Source organism: Panthera uncia, chromosome C2 (assembly GCF_023721935.1).
Source record: "Panthera uncia isolate 11264 chromosome C2, Puncia_PCG_1.0, whole genome shotgun sequence".
Taxonomy (NCBI): Eukaryota; Metazoa; Chordata; class Mammalia; order Carnivora; family Felidae; genus Panthera; species Panthera uncia.
This window is the reverse complement of record NC_064810.1, coordinates 45,034,114-45,054,727: the sequence shown is the minus strand read 5'-3', so window position 1 is coordinate 45,054,727 and position 20,614 is coordinate 45,034,114. Positions and strand designations below refer to the sequence as shown.

The 20,614-nt window shown below is 39.9% G+C and overlaps 2 protein-coding genes across 2 annotated transcripts in view; one reads left to right on the top strand and one right to left on the bottom strand.

Annotated features, from left to right (window-relative positions):
• Positions 1-20,614, bottom strand: part of CRYBG3 (crystallin beta-gamma domain containing 3) — a 129,716-nt gene that overhangs the window by 10,335 nt on the left and 98,767 nt on the right. Inside the window, exon 17 of the mRNA XM_049628042.1 lies at positions 12,194-12,320. Coding sequence (XP_049483999.1) covers positions 12,194-12,320 — 127 coding nt within the window. The remainder of the gene's footprint in view (positions 1-12,193; positions 12,321-20,614) is intronic.
• Positions 16,942-18,263, top strand: LOC125920867 (hsp90 co-chaperone Cdc37-like). Its single transcript, XM_049628049.1, is given in 2 exon segments — positions 16,942-17,900; positions 17,903-18,263. Coding segments are annotated over 2 exon segments (1,128 nt in total). The 5' UTR covers positions 16,942-16,981; the 3' UTR covers positions 18,112-18,263.

Sequence of the window (20,614 nt, the reverse complement as noted above, 5' to 3'; positions counted from 1 at the left end):
GTTCTCAGAATACAGAAGACTTGATGCTTTTTTTTAGCAGAAAGGAGTAAGGATCAAGGAAGCTTCACAAAGGTGGATGTCGTGGTATGTGAGCTCAGTCTTCAAGGATGCCATGATTTGGACAGGCCCAGAGAGAATGGAGGGAAGGCACTCTATACGAAGGAAGGGAGACAGAAATGCATGGAACATGTTAAGGGAATAGCAAATAGATCCATATAACTAGAATAGAGTCCAAAAGGAAACAGTGTCAAGTACCCCCACTGTTTGCTAGGGGGTATTGAATTGTCTGCTTCTCCTTGTCACTAACAGGGCAGAGACAGATTTACTGCCAATGGGGAGTGCTTGAAGGCTTCTGGACAGGGGCCTAGGAAAGTATCTGTAATTGGTACATGAGAAACAGAGCACTAGCAGCAGGGAATGTGGATGTTCAAAGAACAGTAAATAAACAACTGACTTTGCGTAAGAGCAAGATGAATTATGAAAGCATTATTCTTTGCAGCAGTGTTTGGAATAACAAAGGATACAGATGACTTAAATATCCATCAAAAGGAGACTGGCTAAATAAGTTATGGTACATTCATAGAGAAATACAGCTGTAAAAAAGAATAAGGAGATCTTTATGAAAGATCTCTAAGATATATTCCTTAGAGGTAAATACAGTGAACAGTAGTGTGGAATAGCATATTTCTTCTGCTTCCACTTGTGCATTAAAGGGAAAACTTATGCACATGCCCACAAATAATGTGCACGTGTACACATGAACAATTTTCTTTAAAGAAAGAAAGAAAGAAAGAAAGAAAGAAAGAAAGAAAGAAAAAGAAAGAAAAGAAAAGAAAAGAAAAAAGAAAAAAGAAACGAAACTACTCCATGACTATCTATCAGAATAGGATCTGAAAGATGAAAGTGGGAGCTGAGGTTTTGACTACATGCCTTTCGTACTTTTTGATTTTTGAAGCTTAGAAATGTATTATTTATTCAAAAATTTAACTTTTTAAAATGTTTATTTTTGAGAGAGACAGAGTGTGAGTGGGGAAGGGGGGGGAGAGAGAGAGAGAGAGAGACAGACAGACAGACAGACAGACACAGAATCTGAATCAGGCTCTAGGCTCTGAGCCGTCAGCACAGAGCCCAATGCGGGGCTTGAACTCGTGAACCATAAGATCACAACCTGAGCTGAAGTCAGACACTTAACTGAGACACCCAGGTGCCCCTCAAAAATTTAAATCGGTGATTATTATGCACATTTTGCATGTATGTGTATTTTTTTTTCTTTTTTTAAACTTATTTGAGGCAGGGCACACAAGCAGGGGAGGGGGAGAAAGGGGGAGAGGCAGACAGAGAGAATCCCAAGGAGGCTCTGCACTATCAGCTCACAGCCTGATGTGGGGCTCAAAGTAACAAACCATGAGATCATGACTTGAGCCAAAACTGAGATGCTTAACTGAGACACCCAGGTAGCCCTGTGTTTTTCTTTAAATGGACTTTGGGAAATATATCAGACAACATGAGTGAAGAAAACAGAAATGGAAAGTAGATGGGAAAAATACTCCAGTCCCAAGAAAGAGCCAGACCCTAAAGTGTGTGTGTGTGTGTGTGTGTGTGTGTGTGTGTGTGTGTGTGTGTGTTGGGGGCGAAGCAGGGCCGGGGGGGAGGGGGTGATGGTGGAAGGTTAGGACTGGTCAACAAGGGATGGCCAGAAAATCTATCACAGTGCTAAAACAGACATAGGGCTAACAAATGGAATGAGTAAATACAGAAGACAACATGCAAAGATGTGGCTGGGGGCACCATGGTATAACTTATCCTACAAGGAAATTTGGAGGGAAATGTAAGCTAAGAACTTCTAATAAATGAAGCTAAGAACTTCTATTTAGAACTGGGTGTTTTTAATGTTCAGACAGACAGGACAGACAGGGTAATCTTAACAGAAATGTCCACCGAAGACTGGACTTTTGGATCTGTGCTTCAGGGAAACAAATCCCATGCAGGCATGAAGAGCGTGGGAGCTCCCAGGATCTGGGTGACAACCAGAGATGGGTAGGGGTGAGGAAAGGGAAAAGAGGGCAGAACTGGGCAGACACGCAAAGGAGGCTGTGGAGGCGGTGGAGTAAATGTACTATGAAAGCACAGCTAAAAAGAAAACACCAAGGAAATAAAGGGGAAAGGAAAGGCGAAGGAAGAGTCATCCATAGTACCAAATACGTTTGCAATGTGGAGGAAGAGGGTGGCTGTGGCAATGCTGCTGGGGTCTGGGCGATCAGGAGGCAGCTAGAAACCTGTAAGAGAACTCTGAGCGGTGTGCAAGACACGAGGGGTGGAATCTAGGTCATAGGGACTGAGGAATGAGTGGTGAGAAATTGTAGACAGGGTGCATGGGATTGCACATTTTAGAGAATGTTGGTGAAGAGAAGGAGGGAAATGGGCTGGTGGCCCATAAGAATGTTTGTGGGCACAGTGGCGTAGGATAGAAAAAGCTCAACAATGTAAGATGAGAGGGATGGTTCTAAGGAAGAAGCAAGATGTCCAGTCCATTGTTTCCCATCAGTACAGAACCTCTGACTAGGAATCAGTCCATGAAGGGAAATATCACTTTGAAAAGATGAACTATACTTCCTCGGAAATACAAGGAAAGATAGAAAAAGAATGCCAAAGAAATTTCCAGGTAAATGTGTGAGTTAGTTTCTCTTTACATTATGTGGCAAAGGTTACCTGATGAAGGAAGAAGGTATGAAGTACTATCCAACAGCACTTTCTGCAGTGATAGAAATGCTGCTTATCTGTACTTATCAGCCACATGTGGTCACTGATCACTTGAAATTCGGCTTGTGTAACCAAGGGACTGAATTAGTTTTATTTTAATTAAGCATTAAATATAAATATGATGTTATAAATCTAATGTAAATAAATAAGAAATAATGACGTGGCTAGTGTATGGTAATGGAGAGTACAGATTTAGGGATTAGAGGATACTGTAAAAGAATGTCACAATCACTGTGTGCAGTGAGACAGTAAGGTAAGCCTTAAAGGGCTGTCCAGGAGCACTGATTTTCCTTCAGTAAACACCACAAACTGGGTCAGGAATAGGGCTTCATCTCTAGTCACTGAGTGACCACAGGTAAGATTCGGCACCTCTTCTGCTATCTGCAAAATAAAAACTGGAAGCATCCCAACAGCTTATGGAAGAAATGTCCTTACAGGAGTCCAGAGCAGCAGGTAAAAACAGCAGATTCTAAATTACCCTCTAAAACTGGTGACTGAAGATAGATAATCAAAATCCACAGATAAGCCCCTGCCTTTACTGTTGGACTTTCTCCAACATCTTCACCCTTAAGCTTTTAAAAAAGCATTTCAGCTTACCTCTTCATACATCTTCTGGTTGAGTTACTAACTAGTAAGGAAGGGCAGCCAGGCAAGGAGCCCAGACAGGGCTCACAGTCAATTGTTAGCAACATTCTCCCCAGTTAAGAGCCTGCTGGGGTAGAATGGCAGATGCCTCTATTAAAGGCATTTAAGGCTGACATAATGTAACTTTTAAACCCAAGAGGGAAAAAAATTAAAAGCTTACTAGGAGAATGCAATTTAAATGCTAAGCATTATTCTAAGAAAAATAGGACCTGTGTACATTTTTCTTCCTCTTTTGCAAAACGCAAAGACATTTTTAAAAAGATGGCCATTATCCCTCAAACTGAATCAAATTCACTCCCGAATAGCAATTCTGAATCTAGAAATTTGTCTTTGGGAAACAATGTAAAATGCGGTGCAGGGGATCACAAAAGATGGTTTTAAAATGATGATGCAGGAAGACAGAGAACAAAATTGTAAAGAATGATAGAGACAGTATTTTTTTTTTTTAATGTTTGTTTATTTTTGAGAGAGGGAGAAACAGAGTGTGAGCAGGGGAAGGGCAGAGAGCGAGGGAGACACAGAATCTGAACCAGGCTCCAGGCTCTGAGCTGTCACACAAAGCCCGACGTGGGGCTTGAACTCATGAGCTGTGAGATCATGACCTGAGCCAAAGTCAGCCGCCCAATTGACTGAGCCACTCAGGCACCAAGACAGTATGTTTTATGAGTTTACATAAATCAGTAAAAACAACCTGCTGCTCCACTAACAGTAATGGGCTATCACCAAGTGGTCCCATTGACTAGACTTCTCATTTGAGAACATCTATTATCTCTACACTTACAGTTATCCACCCTCTAGAGGTCTGATCTATATTTAAACTTGATTTTTCTCTAAGTTGTTTAAATTTAAATGGTTTTAATTTTTAAATGTATTTAAATTTATAGATGCATTTGATTTATACATGTACTTAAAGGTTAGGAACATCAACATAAGTGCTAATGGAAAGAACGGTGGAAGCTGGTAGATAGGTAATCATTCAGAAAAAAGAATGAAGAACTACTTTAAAATCCTATTTTTCTGATACATTTTCCAGACATGAAAATAGGAATATAAACTATTAATAGTCTTCAAAACTGCAGATGACAGAATAATCTGAACTTTCCAAGGACAACAGAAAACACCAGAATTTAACTACAATTTGAGCTCTACAAATGTCTTGGCCTCAGTCCATGTTAACTTAGAAGACAGCCAACCATTTTGGGCCAAAGGCTCTTCTTAGGGGTCAATAGTAATGGGACATTCCTGCTGGGTTAAGTCTAAGGCAAAAATCAGACAGTTTCTAAAAGGAGAACATAGTTAAGAAAGAAAAAGAATACTTGAACAAATTGTATGAAAGAACTTTTAAGAAGAAAAAAACCCTCCACCTCATCCCATCAGCTAAACCACATTTTAAGTGACAAGACTAGTAATAATTAATATATACAGCACTTTCATATGCACCAGACATTATATGTAAATATATCCATCCACAACTCCTTATCCATCGTTCAGCACACAAAAACCTTAGTCTAAGTCCCCCACCCCCCCTTTTTTTTTCTTAACTCAATTGGCAGCAAAATCTGACCTGAATAGAGGGCTACTTATAGTATTTCTCCAATATGTGTGTAGCCATAAATATATTTGCTACAGTAATAGGAATGTGTTTAGTTATGGGGTGCTACTTAGAACGCTTTTGCAGTGTTTCCTTAAGTGCTATGTATGAACCATATCACTGTTTAAAATGGGGAAAATATCCCAAATCCCAAAATATATTCAGATTAGTGGATTGTGAATTTATTTACTTATTTAATCCACACAACTTCCCTTTGATGTGGGGGCTATTTTTAACCCCACTTTACAGATGAAGAATCAAGGCACAGGTCACACGCAGTAAGTGTAAGAGCTGGCATTTGAGTTTACAAAGTATGACCCCAGAGGCTATGTTCTTAACCCCTACACTGTGGCTCTAACATATTCTAAATGCCAGTAGTTTTAATGGCGAATACTTCTACTGGCATGTGTGATAATGTCTGGAGCACTTGACTCCCAACTTGGTCAGTTGGGCAACGTATAAGATTCCTATTCTTACCTCTCTCTCTGGCTTCAAAAGTGTTGTCTGCCACCTGAATTTGAAGTTCTGAGATCCTAGTGAGAGTATTCTGCTAGAGGGACTACATTTATATAAACATATCTTCAATATAATGGATAAAATTTTTAAATCTAAGTAATTTTTGACTTAGAAAAAAACTACAGACCTTTACTTTAGCAACTGTAGAGTTCTTTGAGTTTCAAATCACCATGTATATGGAAGAGGTGTTGACAATACCTCAGGGTTATATTAATTGGTTAGACTCTAAATATAACGTATACTTTTCAAAATATTCAGCAATCAGCCATGAGAACAGCCATATCCATATAGCCTGACAACATCAATTCATCTCAATCTTTGCCAAATGAACAATGCCTAGCTAAAACAGGAAATACAAGTAAGATGAATTAAAGGAAAGTAACCATAATGCATACCTCTAAAACCATTCCATTCCAGAGCAATACCAGTGTGTTGGCAAAAAGTTATGTAAAATGATACAAATTTAAATAAGGCTCATAAATGTCTAATATGACTCTAATCTGGAATCTTACCTTCAACCTACCACGCTAATGGTAGTCTTCATGTTGCTTAGTGAATATTAATTATGGTCTATGAGCTCAATTAGTGAGTGCTTATGAGCTAAGGGCTGTACATGCAGTAGCTTGTTTAAACCTCACACTTTATTAGATGAGAAAGTTGAGGCTTAGGGTAGTCAGAAACATGTCCAGGGCCACTCAGGTCTGTCGGGCTCCCAGACTTCACCAGTGAACTATAATCCTCCTCAGAAAACTGCTTTCATTTGGTTTAGAAAATCAGTTTCATTCTAGATCTACCTTTCTAATTGGTTTCCCCTTTCCACTTTTTAAGAAAATTATCTGCCCCTATTTAAAAGAAGCTAAACATTAAAAAATAATATATAGATGGATTATGTACCCATCATCCAAAAGTAATAAATTTTTTTATATTTGTACTGAATTTTATAAATACATTAACAGGTACAGCTGAATTTGAACCTCTTCTCTCTAAAGGTAATCACTATGCTGAAGATGTGAGTCCTTCCAGCTCATATTTTTATACTTTACTAACGGTTATGCATCCTTTATTTTTTATTTTTTTAATGTTTATTTATTTTGAGAGAGAGAAAGGCAGAGTGTGTGCACACAAGTGGGGGAGGGGCAGAGAGAGAGAGAGGGAGAGCAAGAATCCCAATCTTGACAGTGCAGAGCCCAATGTTGGGCTTGAACTCACGGACCTGGAGATCACAACTTGAGCAGAAACCAAGAGTCGGACATTCAACTTACTGAGCCACCCAGGTACCCCTGCATCTTTTGTTTTTAAATTTCACTTACAGTATCTTACCATAATACCCTTTAGTAATACATGGAACTCACTTTCATTTATTGTAGCCACTATCTTACATTTCCTCACATGGATGTGCTGTGGCTCCTTTTCATCCATCAATAAACTGCAACAAACATCCTTATTCCACTGCCCTGCCTACAGCACCACCTCATGTAACTGACACTGTTTCCAAAAACTGTGTATGAATAATCCCACTTCTCTGCCACCAAACCATTCAAATGTTTCTATTTAAAGTAAGGCAATATTACCTAATTATTACTTTATTTTGCATTTACTTGATCACTAGTGAAGTTTAATATTTTTTGCATATCCTTTAGCCATTTTTCTCTTCTATGAACTATTCACATCCTCCTAAGTTTTGAAATACGTTTTTCTTTTTTTCTCAATTGATTTGAGAGTTCTTTTTATATTCTGTACACTAAACCTTTGCAGGTTTTATAAGGGCTGCAAATATACCCTCCTAAGTCTGTGGCTTGTTGCGGTAGGCTGAATAATGTTCCCCCACCTCCACACCTCTCACCCCCACCCAACCCCCAAAATGTCCCCATCCTAATCCCTAAAACCTGTGAATATGTTACCTGACATGGTAAACGGGACTTTGTAGATGTGACTAACAGTTAAAAAACTTGAGGCGGGGATATTAGTCTGGATTATCCACAGAGGCCTAATATAGTCACAAGAGTCCTTATCAGAGGGAGGCAGGAGGGTCAGAGATACAGGACAGAGAGAAGTTGGGGTGATGCACTTTGAAGACAGACAACGGCCATGAGTCAAGGAATGCTGAGGAGGTTGAGAAGCTGGAAAAGGTAAGGAAACCGATTCTCCCCTTAGCATCTTCCAGAAGGAATGCAGTCTTGCCAGCACCATATTTTTATCAGGCTAAGACCATTTTAGACCTTCTGACCTCTAGAACTGTAATATGGTTTGTTGTTTTAAGTCACTAAGTTTGTGGTAATTTGTTATAGCAGCAATAGGAAATGAATACACTTGCCTTTTCCCTTTCTCTTACTGACATGTACATTTTGTTTTAAATCCATTCTACTCCAATACTATTAGGCTAGTTTCCATATTTTCTTGTAAGTTTTGAAGTTTGTTTTTCACATTTAGGTTGCCACAATCCATCTGGAACTTATTTCTGAGTTTGGAGTAAAGCAAGATTCTAACTCTTTTTCCATGTAAAGAGCCAATTGTCCCAACACCAATTTATTTAATAGTTCATAATAGCCCCATTGTAACCTATTTCAGTCACCTTCCAATTCCATTATTTATGTAGGTCAGTTTCTATGCTATCCTATTCCCCAGTTCTGTGTTCTTCCCTTGCACCAATACCCACTGTCTTTATTACTATTGCTGTATAACGCAATATATATTTGGCAGGACAAGTGACCCTGTCTATTGTTCTTAGTAAGAAAATTATCTTGGCTATTTTGGATCCCTATCTTTTCCAGATTTAGGATAAGCTTGTCATGTTTTACCATCTCACCCTAAAAAGGCACTATCCTAGAAAGTCAAAAGATTCTGTAAGCATCTTGCCTGAAGTTGTAATAATTTGGAGAGGACCACAACTTCACAATATCGAGTCATTTCAATCTATAAAAGATTATTATCTCTTCATCTTTTATGCCCTTTGATAAAGTTTTTATTATTTTCTCCATAAATGAATTACTTGCCTTGTGGTTTGACTTATTCTTAAGTATCCTATAGTTTCATTGGTATTTACCTTGTATCCAGAAACTTCTTAAAACTTCATATTAACTCTAATAATTTGACAACTTTCTTTCTTTAAACATTTTTTGGATTTTATCTTATTCAAGTGTTTGGGGATCCAGAATCACGAATAGAAATGGTGATAGTAGATACCTTTGTCTTCTGCCTAACTTTAAGGGGAAATGCTTCAAATGTCTTACTAGGAAGTGTGATGTTTAGTCTGCAGGGTTTTGCTGGCCTTCATTTTAAAATTGTATGCAATAGTTTAAACTATTAACTGAATATGGATTCAGCTGAAAAGTTTAATAGTAACCAAACTCTCAGACACTTTATAAACTCATTGCTTCCTTTCATTCTGTGGCTGGATTTACAGTCTTCGACTATTTATGGCTGTGTTCCTTATTTAGCATGCTTGCACAGAATCAATCACTGCCTTGCCAATTCTTACTCTACCTCTTAATATCATTATGTCATCACAGTTATAATTTCATTTGAAGTTTTTCTACAGCCTCTTGTTACAATGTTTCTTTTGCTTTGCCTGTTTATAGCTGCCAGGATTGGATTATTACTTCAAAGGAGGCCAACTTCCATGCCAGGCCACCATGGAGACACTAAAGAAGTAATGAGCAGAATGCTGCTCCCATGGAAACGCAATAAAAGGTTACCTCACACACTACTGGGCCAATGCTTAAAGCATTTATATAGGTTCCCCACTCACCTTCAGCTCCTAACCAACTGTTCTGGGGACTGTTATATGGCATAACTTTATTGGAAGCTAATCTACTATGTTATTCCCTCACACCGCATGAGTCCTAATGCTGGATATATTGTTTTGCATGCCCAATTAGAAGTATACCCAAGATGCTTATTTGCAACAGAACTAAAGGCTGACAAAGATTTGAAAATACCTAACAGTTTCTTTACATATGAGTTAAGTGAGGTACAAATAAATTAAGTGATTTCCCCAATATCACCTTAGTGAAAGGAGAACTATAAAATATACTCCTAAGGTCCTTTCACTATAAAATGACTGCAAATTATCCATGGGCTTCTAGAATGTAACAAATGTCTAGACAAACAGAAATCAGCAAACTGTCATCTGCAAAACATACTCATCTTGTATGAAGAGAAAGTCTTAAAACTCCTCAACATTATTCCATTATGACACTTTAACAGTAATTCACAGCATGTCTGGGAATGCTAACTACAGGCAACACCCTCAGAATTCTGCAGTTGTAACTAATTAAAGCAAAATCAAGAAGTTAGTCCATATTCATGTCAACTCAACTGGACAGAAACATTTTCCAGAATCCCACTGGACTGTGGCTTACACAGTGACATTAATAAATCTGGAGGAAAACGTGGGGGCAGTGGGGATGCAGACTGAAGCAGAGAAGCAGGATAGGTAGAGGGTGTCTAGCATTTTCCAGCATTTGGAGAATGTAAACACCTGGGACCCTCAGGAGTCTCTTCTGTGGGGAAGGTTAGCTGAGTAAACTAATCTCAAGATACCTACTTCATTTTACCTAGGTCTTATGCTCAACAAATAACCTTCTGAGGACTATTTCAGTTTTCTATGTTCTAGAGAGGGGAAAAAAATGCTCAGGACAGAATTCTCAAGCATTCTAGCCATGAGAATCCACCTTCTACAGATTACTGTATTGACCTGGTTCATTTATCAATCTCCTAGGTTGGATCAACTCAGAGTGTCAGGGCCACCAGCGTGAAGCACGGTGGAATTCACCAAAGAAATGTTACCTGTTAAAGCCTCTTCATGGTCATCTGGGGGGTCTTTCTTGGGATGCCCAACCTTACCTCACATTCCTTCCATTTCACAACCAAACCTACTGCCTAAATATATCTTCAACAAAGACTTTTCAAAGATTTAAAAACATACCGTGTAAAAGCATTAAGACAATGAATGTGTTGTCCTTACATAAACTGGATATATTCTTTAATCAGTTCTTAGAGAGAAAAGGCTATAGCTCCCAGGTCCTTCCTAAGATGCACCTTCATCTATACTGCTTGGCTTTCACAGAACCAAAATAGTGACACACAAGTGCACGGTAAAACTTAAAAACATTTCTTCTATTTTCATTCCTTATTTTAATTATTCACTTTTGACTTCATGAGTGTAAACTCTTCAAAGAAAAACAGTAATACTCATTAATTTTGATTGATTCTAAAACTCCCTCCCTAAAAATTTAGTTGGTTTAGCTCACTGAAATAGAAGTCCTGCAAAATCCTTTCAAGATGATACTTTCATATTTAGAACTACATATACAAAATAAGTATCTGTCTGCTGGCTTGACCACTAAAAATTGCTAAGAAAATTCCTTTCCCAGTAAATGTGGACTACTTTCCAATGTCTTTTTCAACCTCATCAATACTTGGGAGAGACTGAACAGACCACATTCTTTTTTCCCCCTTTCTGTTTTTTGTCCAACAGACAGGAAGTATCAATCAATAGCCACTTAAGTCTTTACCAGTTGGTGTCTAAGATGCAACTGAGAGAGACCGAGGACTGTTTCTATTTTTGTTCCTCAACCAAGACTCTATTCTTAGCCTGATACCAAGAATACTCTATCCAGGAAGGTCTTGAAATAAGGCTACATTGCTTAGGCTGGAATCAAAGTTTCTGAGTATGATCATCATTTCTGGAGTCAGCTCTGGTTGAAAGGTCTCAGTCATTCATACCATTATGCAGGGCTTCAAATTATCTCATCTCTGTGTAAACCTCAGCTTTGACCAAATGCTCCAAGGGAATGATCACAATCAGACATCTTGAAAATATCCCAGATCCTCATTACTTCCTCTGCCCAGACCTACAAACATGGAGCACAGAACTGATGCTGCAGAGTAGTGATCCTGTTTTGCTCACAACAAAATTCTGAGTAAATAGGACAGAAAGGAAAAACCACTTACTCTACAGATGTGGGTCTCCAAGGTGACCCAGGTAATTCTGCACACAGCAGGCAGGAAATCCCTAGTTCCCTCAAACAAAGGTGTGAAATCAGTACCAGTGGCCATATCAGGACCCAGGCCTTAAAGTAACATTGTGTGACTTATCAAGTAGGATAATAAAATTATCAGGTTATTATCTTTATTAAGCAGCTGCAACAATTACAACTAACAGTTATAGCTAATTAACAGCTAATGTTTAATGACTGTTCACCATGTGCTGGGCATTTTATAAGCATCATTTCACTCAATATCCCAGGAGACTTATAAAGTACTATTATTTTTCATAGACAAGGAAACTGCGTAACTTTACTAATGTCATCCAAAATGGTTGAAATATCAAACTGAGATTTAAGCCTAGGTCTATACATATTACTATAGGTCCTGAGTTTTGAACCCTTGCTTTAAAAAATATATATGATGCATATATATATGTATGATATATATATATTTTATATGTATCATATATATGTATATCATATGTGTAAAATATAAAATATATATATATGATACATATATCAGTCTTACGTTTTGGATTTCATGAGTGAATCTCAATTTTACAGTCCATGAATAAATATTCATACTGTTATATTTACCCGTGTATCACTTCTTCCAACATCACATCATTTATGGTAATTAAACAGGACAAGAAAAAAGTCTTATAATTATGCACCCAAGCAAAGTACTTACATAGTCAATGGGCTTGAGGGATTTAACTCTAGATGTTGGGCAGCCACAGGAAGTAAGGTCAGCATAGAGGCCTTCTTCTAATACACACTGATTATTAGAAATGTCCTCTTGGTAATATAGGAGCCAGCTTAAAAACAAGCAATAAGACATTCGGACAAATTACATCAGTTGACATCTCAGGCTCATCATCATGCTGTGGGGAACCAGGGAAGGAGTAGGACATCAAAGTCATGGTGCTGACCAGCAGCAAAGACCCAGCTTCAGTTTAAAGAAACAACTACCACTATCATTTACTGACTGCTTACCATGTGCTAGAAATGTGCTAGGTACTTTACCTATATTATCACACTGTGTCCTCAATTCTATGAAGTAGAAACACATCCTTATTTTTATAGGCAACAAAACTAAGTATTAGAAAGGTTAGGTAATTTGCGCAAGGTCTCCTCAACTGTTAAATGACAGCGTTGCAATTTGAAACAAGACATCTGCTTTACGCTAAAGACATTAGCTTCATTTGGTACCTCCAAGTACACAACCTTGGGATCAGATTATGGTGATTATTAAGTACTTGAACAGATTAGAAAAATACTGCTTGTGTTTCTTTTAGGAAAAACAATTAATTTGTATCCTTATTTAATGATGAGCCTGATGTCAGTGTAGGGGAGTAAAGAAACCAGACTCCTAACATCACATGACAGTAAATAAAATCTATCACCTGTATATCTGATAGCTAATGGAGATTTTTTTTTTTTTAACGTTTATTTATTTTTGAGACAGAGAGAGACAGAGCATGAACAGGGGAGGGGCAGAGAGAGAGGGAGACACAGAATCAGAAGCAGGCTCCAGGCTCTGAGCCATCAGCCCAGAGCCCGACGCGGGGCTCGAACTCATGGACCGCGAGACCGTGACCTGAGCTGAAGTCGGACGCTTAACCTACTGAGCCACCCAGGCGCCCCGCTAATGGAGATTTTTAAAAAGAAGTAAGCCCATTAAGAATCTTTGGCAGTCAATTATCTTCAATACACCATTCATCAAAAACTTGGTTAAGACCTATGCCCTTTTGAAAAGAAGGAGCCCAAGGGAGAAATGAACTGGCTGTTACTACTTCACTTCTGGTGTGTTTGAGTTTTAACCTTATACTTTAAGACCAAAAGAACTGTACTCTCGCTAGACCAGGTTAACTTAGGATAACCACAGATATGCTCTGTAACATTGTAATTAGTCTCATATCTTCTATGTAATTGGGCATTTTATCAAAGGTTTTCAACGTGTTAGGCATGGAGTTAGCCCTTCCTGTGCATCATTTATTTGGCCCTTATAAGAATCCTTTGAGGTAGGTACTGTTATTATCCCTCCTTTACAGACGAGAAAAATGATTCAGGCAGATGATCCAATTTGTTGAAGGTTATATATCTAGGAAGTGGTGGAACTGGTCTTTAATCCAGGTCTCCCAGGTACTCAAGCAACCGCCAGGGTTCCTGTATTCTAAGACCACAGTTTAATAAACTACACACAACACAATTTTAAATTACACACACACACACACACACACACACACAGAGAATATTCCTTACATAAAGCAAACACAGGACTAATTTGTTCCAGATTTCAGTGTCAGGAAAAACACTTTCCTCCAGAAAACCTTCAATACTTCCCTTTATTAGATAATGAAAATATATGTCACTAAGTAATTTTTTATCTTAGTGGAGAAGAAACTCAGAGCCAAATACTAGTAACAAAATTATTTTAGACAATAAGAGTTGCAGATAATCTACTTAACTTATAGTACCCTATTTTATGTGTTTTAAGATTGTAAAACCCTCGTATCCTTTTTTGTAAGTATAAAAATAATAACATACACAGAGAAGTTCAAACTAGTTAGAGCTATAGAAAATCTGAGAGGGAAAGACTGGTGGAGTTAGGGTTAATCAAGAGGGTTGACAGAATCAGTATGGGCTGGGTGGACTGATCCTTAAAGATATACTCAGTTTAATATCAAATGGAGGCTACAAACATATATACCAATAGGAGGCCAAGCAGGTAATATACATGAGTAGCATACCAGGTTAAAAAAAAAAAAAAGCTGCAAATATATCCTATGGTACACTGGGACCACATATCCCATTTACTTAACACTAGCTAATAATTGCCAAAGATGAATGCTTCTTAAGGTTATCAAATCTTTTGATTTCTTAAAGAGAAGGTGAAAAACACCCTAAACCAAAATACTGATACATTTTTGTTTAACATACTGTGTAGGCCAAACAAATAACATTGCTGGCTAGTTAGCTTTACCTGAAACCTACAGCGTTTCCTATAGAGCAGGGATTAGCCAACTATAGCCTGTGGTTGTAAAATCTGTCCCACTGCCAGCTTTAATACAAACCACAAGCTAAGACTGCTTTTCACATGCTTCAGTTTTTTTTTTTATGTTTATTTATTTTTGAGAGAGAGAGAGAGAGAGAGAGAGCGCACACACACACACACACACACACACACACACACACAGACAAGCAGAGGAGGGGCAGAGAGAGAGGGAGACACAGAATGCAAAACATGTTCCAGGCTCTGAGCTGTCAGCGCAGAGCCTGACGTGCGGCTTGAAACCACAAACCATGAGATCATGATCTGAGCTGAAGCTGGATGCTTAACCAACTGAGCCACTCATGCTTCAGTGGTTTTAAAAAATTAAAATAATAGCTTGTGATACGTAAATATACTGTACAATTCAAATTTCACTGACTAGCATTTTATTGAAACACAGTCATGCCCATTTATCTATCTTCTGTGGCTGATTTAGTGCTTACAATGGCAGTGCTGAGTAGCTGGGACACAGCCTGTGTGGCTCACAAAGCTAAAAATACTTACTACCTGACCCTTATAGAAAAGGTTTGCTAACTGACCCCTGGTATCAGTAAGGAAAAAAAAAATAGTCAACTGAGTAAATGTTGGAAGAGGGGAAGACAGGGAGACAGTGTAAGGATAGAATGGGAATGGATGGGAAAAATGAGACTGACTGATGGTAAGCCCTGGAAAAGGAGGCATTTAACCATACATTTGTGGGTTCAATTCTGGAGTCTCTATTCCATTGGTCTATGTGTCTGTTTTTGTGCCAATACCATGCTGTCTTCGTGATTATAGCTTTGTAGTAGAGGCTAAAGTCTGGGATTGTGATGCCTCCCGCTTTGGCCTTCTTCTTCAATATTACTTTGGCTATTCAGGGTCTTTTGTGGTTCCATACAAATTTTAGGATTGCTTGTTCTAGCTTCGAGAAGAATGCTGGTGCAATTTTGATTGGGATTGCATTGAATGTGTAGATAGCTTTGGGTAGTATTGACATTTTAACAATATTGATTCTTCCAATACATGAGCACAGAATGTTTTTCCATTTCTTTATGTCTTATTCAGTTTCCTTCATAAGCTTTCTATAGTTTTCAGCATATAGATCTTTGACATCTTTGGTTAGGTTTATTCCTAAGTATTTTACGCTTCTTGGTGCAATTGTGAATGTGATCAGTTTCTTTGTCTTTTTGTTGCTTCATTATTAGTGTACAAGAATGCAACTGATTTCTGTACATTGATTTTGTATCCCGCGACTTTGCTGAATTCATTTATCAGTTCTAGTAGAATTCTAGGAGAATTCATGTATCAGTTGTAGACTCTTTGGTGGGGTCTGTCAGGTTTTCCATGTATAATATCACATCATGTGCAAAAAAGAGAAAGCTTGACTTCATCTTTGCCAATTTTGATGCCTTTGATTTCTTTTTGTTGTCTGATTGCTGATGCTAGAACTTCCAACACTATGTTAAACAACAGCGGTGAGAGTGGACATCCCTATCGTGTTCCTGACCTCAGGGGGAAAGCTCTCAGTTTTTGCCCACTGAGGATGATATTAGCTGTGGGCTTTTCATAAATGGCTTTTATGATGTTTCCGTATGATCCTTCTATCTTGACTCTCTCCAGGGTCTTTATTAAGAAAGGATGCTGTATTTTGTCAAATGCTTTTTCTGCATCAATTGACAGGATCATATGGTTCTTATCTTTTCTTTTATTAATGTGATGCATCACGTTGATTGATTTGCCAATGTTGAACCAGCCCTGCAGCCCAGGAATGAATCCCACTTGATCATGGTAAATAATTCTTTCTATATGCTGTTGAATTCGATTTGCTAGTCTCTTATTGAGCATTTTTGCATCCATATTCATCAGGGATATTGGCCTGTAGTGCTCTTTTTTTGTTGGGTCTCTGTCTGGTTTAGGAATCAAAGTAATGCTGGCTTCATAGAATGAGTCTGAAAGTTTTCCTTCCCTTTCTATTTTTTGGAAAAGCTTGAGAAGGCTAGGTATTATCTCTGCTTTAAATATCTGGTAGTATTCCCCAGGGAAGCCATCTAGTACTGGACTCTTATTTGTTGGGAGATTTTTGATAACTGATTCAATTTCTCGCTGGTTATGGATGTGTTCAAGTTTTCTATTTCTTCCTGTTTGAGTTTTGGAAGTGTGTGGGTGTTTAGGAATTTGTCCATTTCTTTCAGGTTGTCCAGTCTGTTGGCATATAATTTTTCATAGTATTCCCTGACAAATGTTTGTATTTCTGATGGATTGGTTGTAATAATTCCATTTTCATTCATGATTTTATCTGAGTCATCTCCCTTTTCTTTTTGAGAAGCCTGGCTACAGGTTTATCAATTTTACTTATTTTTTCAAAAAAACCAACTCTTGGGTCTCCAGCACTGCCGCCGCCAGAGTCAGAGCTGGAGCCAGTGCAGGCTGAGCTGCTGAGGCAAGATGGTGGACTATAGTGTGTGGAACCACATCGAGGTGTCTGACGATGAGGACAAGACGCACCCCAAAATCGACACGGACAGTCTCTTCCACTGGCGGCACCAGGCCCGGGTGGAGCGCATGGAGCGGTTCCACAAGGAGAAGGAGGAGCTGGAGAGGGGCTGCCGCCAGTGCAGGCGCAAGGTGGCCGAGTGCCAGCAGAGGCTGAAGAAGCTGGAGGCGGCGGAGGGCGAGAGCAGCAAGGCGGAGCTAGAGCGGCTGCAGGCTAAGGCTCAGCAGCTGTGCAAGGAGGAGCCCAGCTGGGAGCAGAAGCTGGAGGAGATGCGCAAGAAGGAGAAGAGCATGCCCTGGAACGTGGACACACTCAGCAAGGACGGCTTCAGCAAGAGCATGGTCAATACCAAGCCAAAGCAGACAGAGGAGTCGTCGGAGGAAGTGAGGGAGCAGAAACACAAAACGTTCATGGAGAAGTACGAGAAACAGATCAAGCACTCTGGCATGCTCCGTCGCTGGGACGACAGCCAGAAGTACCTGTCAGACAATGTCCATCTGGTGTGCGAGGAGACCGCCAACTACCTTGTCATCTGGTGCATTGACCTAGAGGTGGAGGAGAAGGAGCAGGTGGCCCACCAGACCATCATCATGCAGTTCATCCTGGAGCTGGCTAAGAGCCTGAAGGTGGATCCCCGCGCCTGCTTCCGGCAGTTCTTCACCAAGATCAAGACAGCTGACCGCCAGTACATGCAGGGCTTCAACGACGAACTGGAGGCCTTCAAGGAGCGCATGTGGGGCCGCGCCAAGCTGCGCATGGAGAAGGCCATGAAGAAATACGAGGAGCAGCAGCGCCGGAAGCGGCTAGGCCCCGGCGGTTTGAACCCCGTGGAGGTCTACGAGTCTCTCTCTGAGGAACTACAGAAATGCTTTGAGTGAAAGATGTGCAGATGCTTCAAGACGCCATCAGCAAGATGGACCACACCGATGCTAAGTACCACATGCAGCGCTGCATCGACTCTGGCCTCTGAGTCCCCAACCCCAAGTCCAGCGAGGCCAAGGATAGGGAGGAGACAGGCCCCGGGGACCCCTTGCTGGAAGCCGGCCCCAAGCCAGGTGACAAGAAGGATGTCAGCGAGTGACTCGCTCTGGCTGCCGCCTGCCTGCCCGCAGGCCCCCGTGTGCCCCTTTTCAGAAAACAAAAATAGATACCTCTCCCCAGCTCCTGGCTTCCTCCACTTTCGCTGCTCCCGCCCAGCCCGGGTCAGGGAGAGAGCTGCCCCCATCCCACTGCCCCCACCTCAGTGCTCATCCAAGTCTCTGCTTTGAGTCAAGGGGCTTCACTGCCTGCAGGCCACCCATCAGAGCATTATGCCAAAGGCCTGAGGGTCCAGGGAGGGTTGGAGGTCGCTAGGCTGGTCCGTGGGGTGTGGGGAGGGTCGCCAGCCCAGAGGCCTGCTCCAGTCACTATGGGCTCTGTTTTCACTGTTCATCTGCTCTCGAGTCTTCTAATATGGTAAACAGCAATGATCTACCAATAAAGGATTTCAGATGCTCAAAAACAAACAAACAAACAAACAAACAAACAAACAAAAAACCAACTCTTGGTTTCATTGTTCAGCTCTACAGTTTTTTTAGATTCTATATTATTTATTTCTGCTTTGATCTTTATTATTTCTCTTCTTCTGCTGGGTTTGGGGTGTCTTTGCTGCCCTGCTTCTAGTTCCTTTAGGTGTGCTGTTAGATTTTGTATTTGGGATTTTTCTTGTTTCTTGAGATAGGCCTGGATTACAATGTATTTTCCTCTCAGGACTGCCTTTTCTGCATCCCAAAGCATTTGGATTATTGTATTTTCATTTTCATTTGTTTCCATATATTTTTAATTTCTTCTCTAATTGCCTGGTTGACCCATTCGTTCTTTAGTAGGGTGTTTTAACCTCCATGCTTTTAGAGATTTTCCAGACTTTTTCCTGTGGTTGATTTCAAGTTGTGGTCTGAAGGTGTGCATGGTATGATCTCAATTCTTGTATACTTATGAAGGGCTGTTTTGTGACCCAGTATGTGATCTATCTTGGAGAATGATGGCCAACTAATCTTTGACAAAGCAGGAAAGAACATCCAATGGAAAAAAAGGCAGTCTCTTTAACAAATGGTGCTGGGAGAACTGGACAGCAACATGCAGAAGAATGAAACTAGACCACCTTCTTACACCATACACAAAAGTAAACTCAAAATGGATGAAGGACTTGAATGTGAGACAGGAAACCATCAAAACCCTAAAGGAGAAAGTAGAAAAAAACCTCTCTGACCTCAGCCACAGCGATTTCTTACTCGACACATCTCCAAAGGCAAGGGAATTAAAAGCAAAAATGAACCATTGGGTTCTCGTGAAGATAAAAAGCCTCTGCACTGCAAAGGAAACAATCAACAAAACTAAAAGGCAACCGACGGAATGGGAAAAGATATTTGCAAATGACATATTGGACAAAGGGCTAGTATCCAAAATCTATAAAGAGCTCACCAAACTCCACATCCAAAAAGCAAATAATCCAGTGAAGAAATAGGCAGAAGACATGAATAGACATGTCTCTAAGGAAGACATCCAGATGGCCAACAGGCACATGAAAAGATGCCCAATATCACTCCTCATGAGGGAAATACAAGTCAAAACCACACTCAGATACCACCTCACACCAGTCAGAGTGGCTAAAATGAACAAATCAGGAGACTATAGATGCTGGTGAGGACATGGAGAAACGGGAACCTTCTTGCATTGTTGGTGGGAATGTAAACTGGTGCAACCACTCTGGAAAACAGTGTGGAGGTTCCTCAAAAAATTAAAAATAGAAATACCCTATGACCCAGCAATAGCACTGCTAGGAATTTGCCCAAGGGGATACAGGAGTGCTGATGCATAGGGGCACTTCCACCCCAATGTTTATAGCAGCACTTTCAACAACAGCTGAATTATGGAAAGAGACTAAATCTCCATCAACTGATGAATGGATAAAGAAGATGTGGTTTATATATACAATGGAATACTACTTGGCAGTGAGAAAGAATGTAATCTGGACATTTGTAGCAACATGGATGGAACTGGAGAGTGTTATGCTAAGTGAAATAAGTCATACAGAGAAAGATACCATATGTTTTCACTCATATGTGGATCCTGAGAAACTTAACAGAAGACCATGGGGGAGGGGAAGGAAAAAAAAAGTTAGAGAGGGAGAGCGCCAAACCATAAGAGAGTCTTGAATACTGAGAACAAACTGAGGGTTGATGGGGAGTGAGAGGGAGGGGAGGGTGGGTGATGGTCATTGTGGAAAGCTCCTGTTGGGAGGAGCACTGGGGGTTGTATGGAAACCAATTGGACAATAAATTTCATATTAAAGAAAAAAATATATATATATAAAGGAGGCATTTGAACTTGGCCTGACTAGTATTAGAGGGATGACTGTGGGATTTAAGGAAAAGTAGTAAAAATATGAAACTGGATTTGGGGACATACAATTGGGCTATAACTGGTTTCTGGTCAACAATGGAAAAGTAAGATGTTACTGGAATGGTGCTACTTAGGAGACAGAATTCCTTCAAATGGAAGAACTGGCTCAAGGGAAAAGGAGAATTGATGAATCCAAGATATCT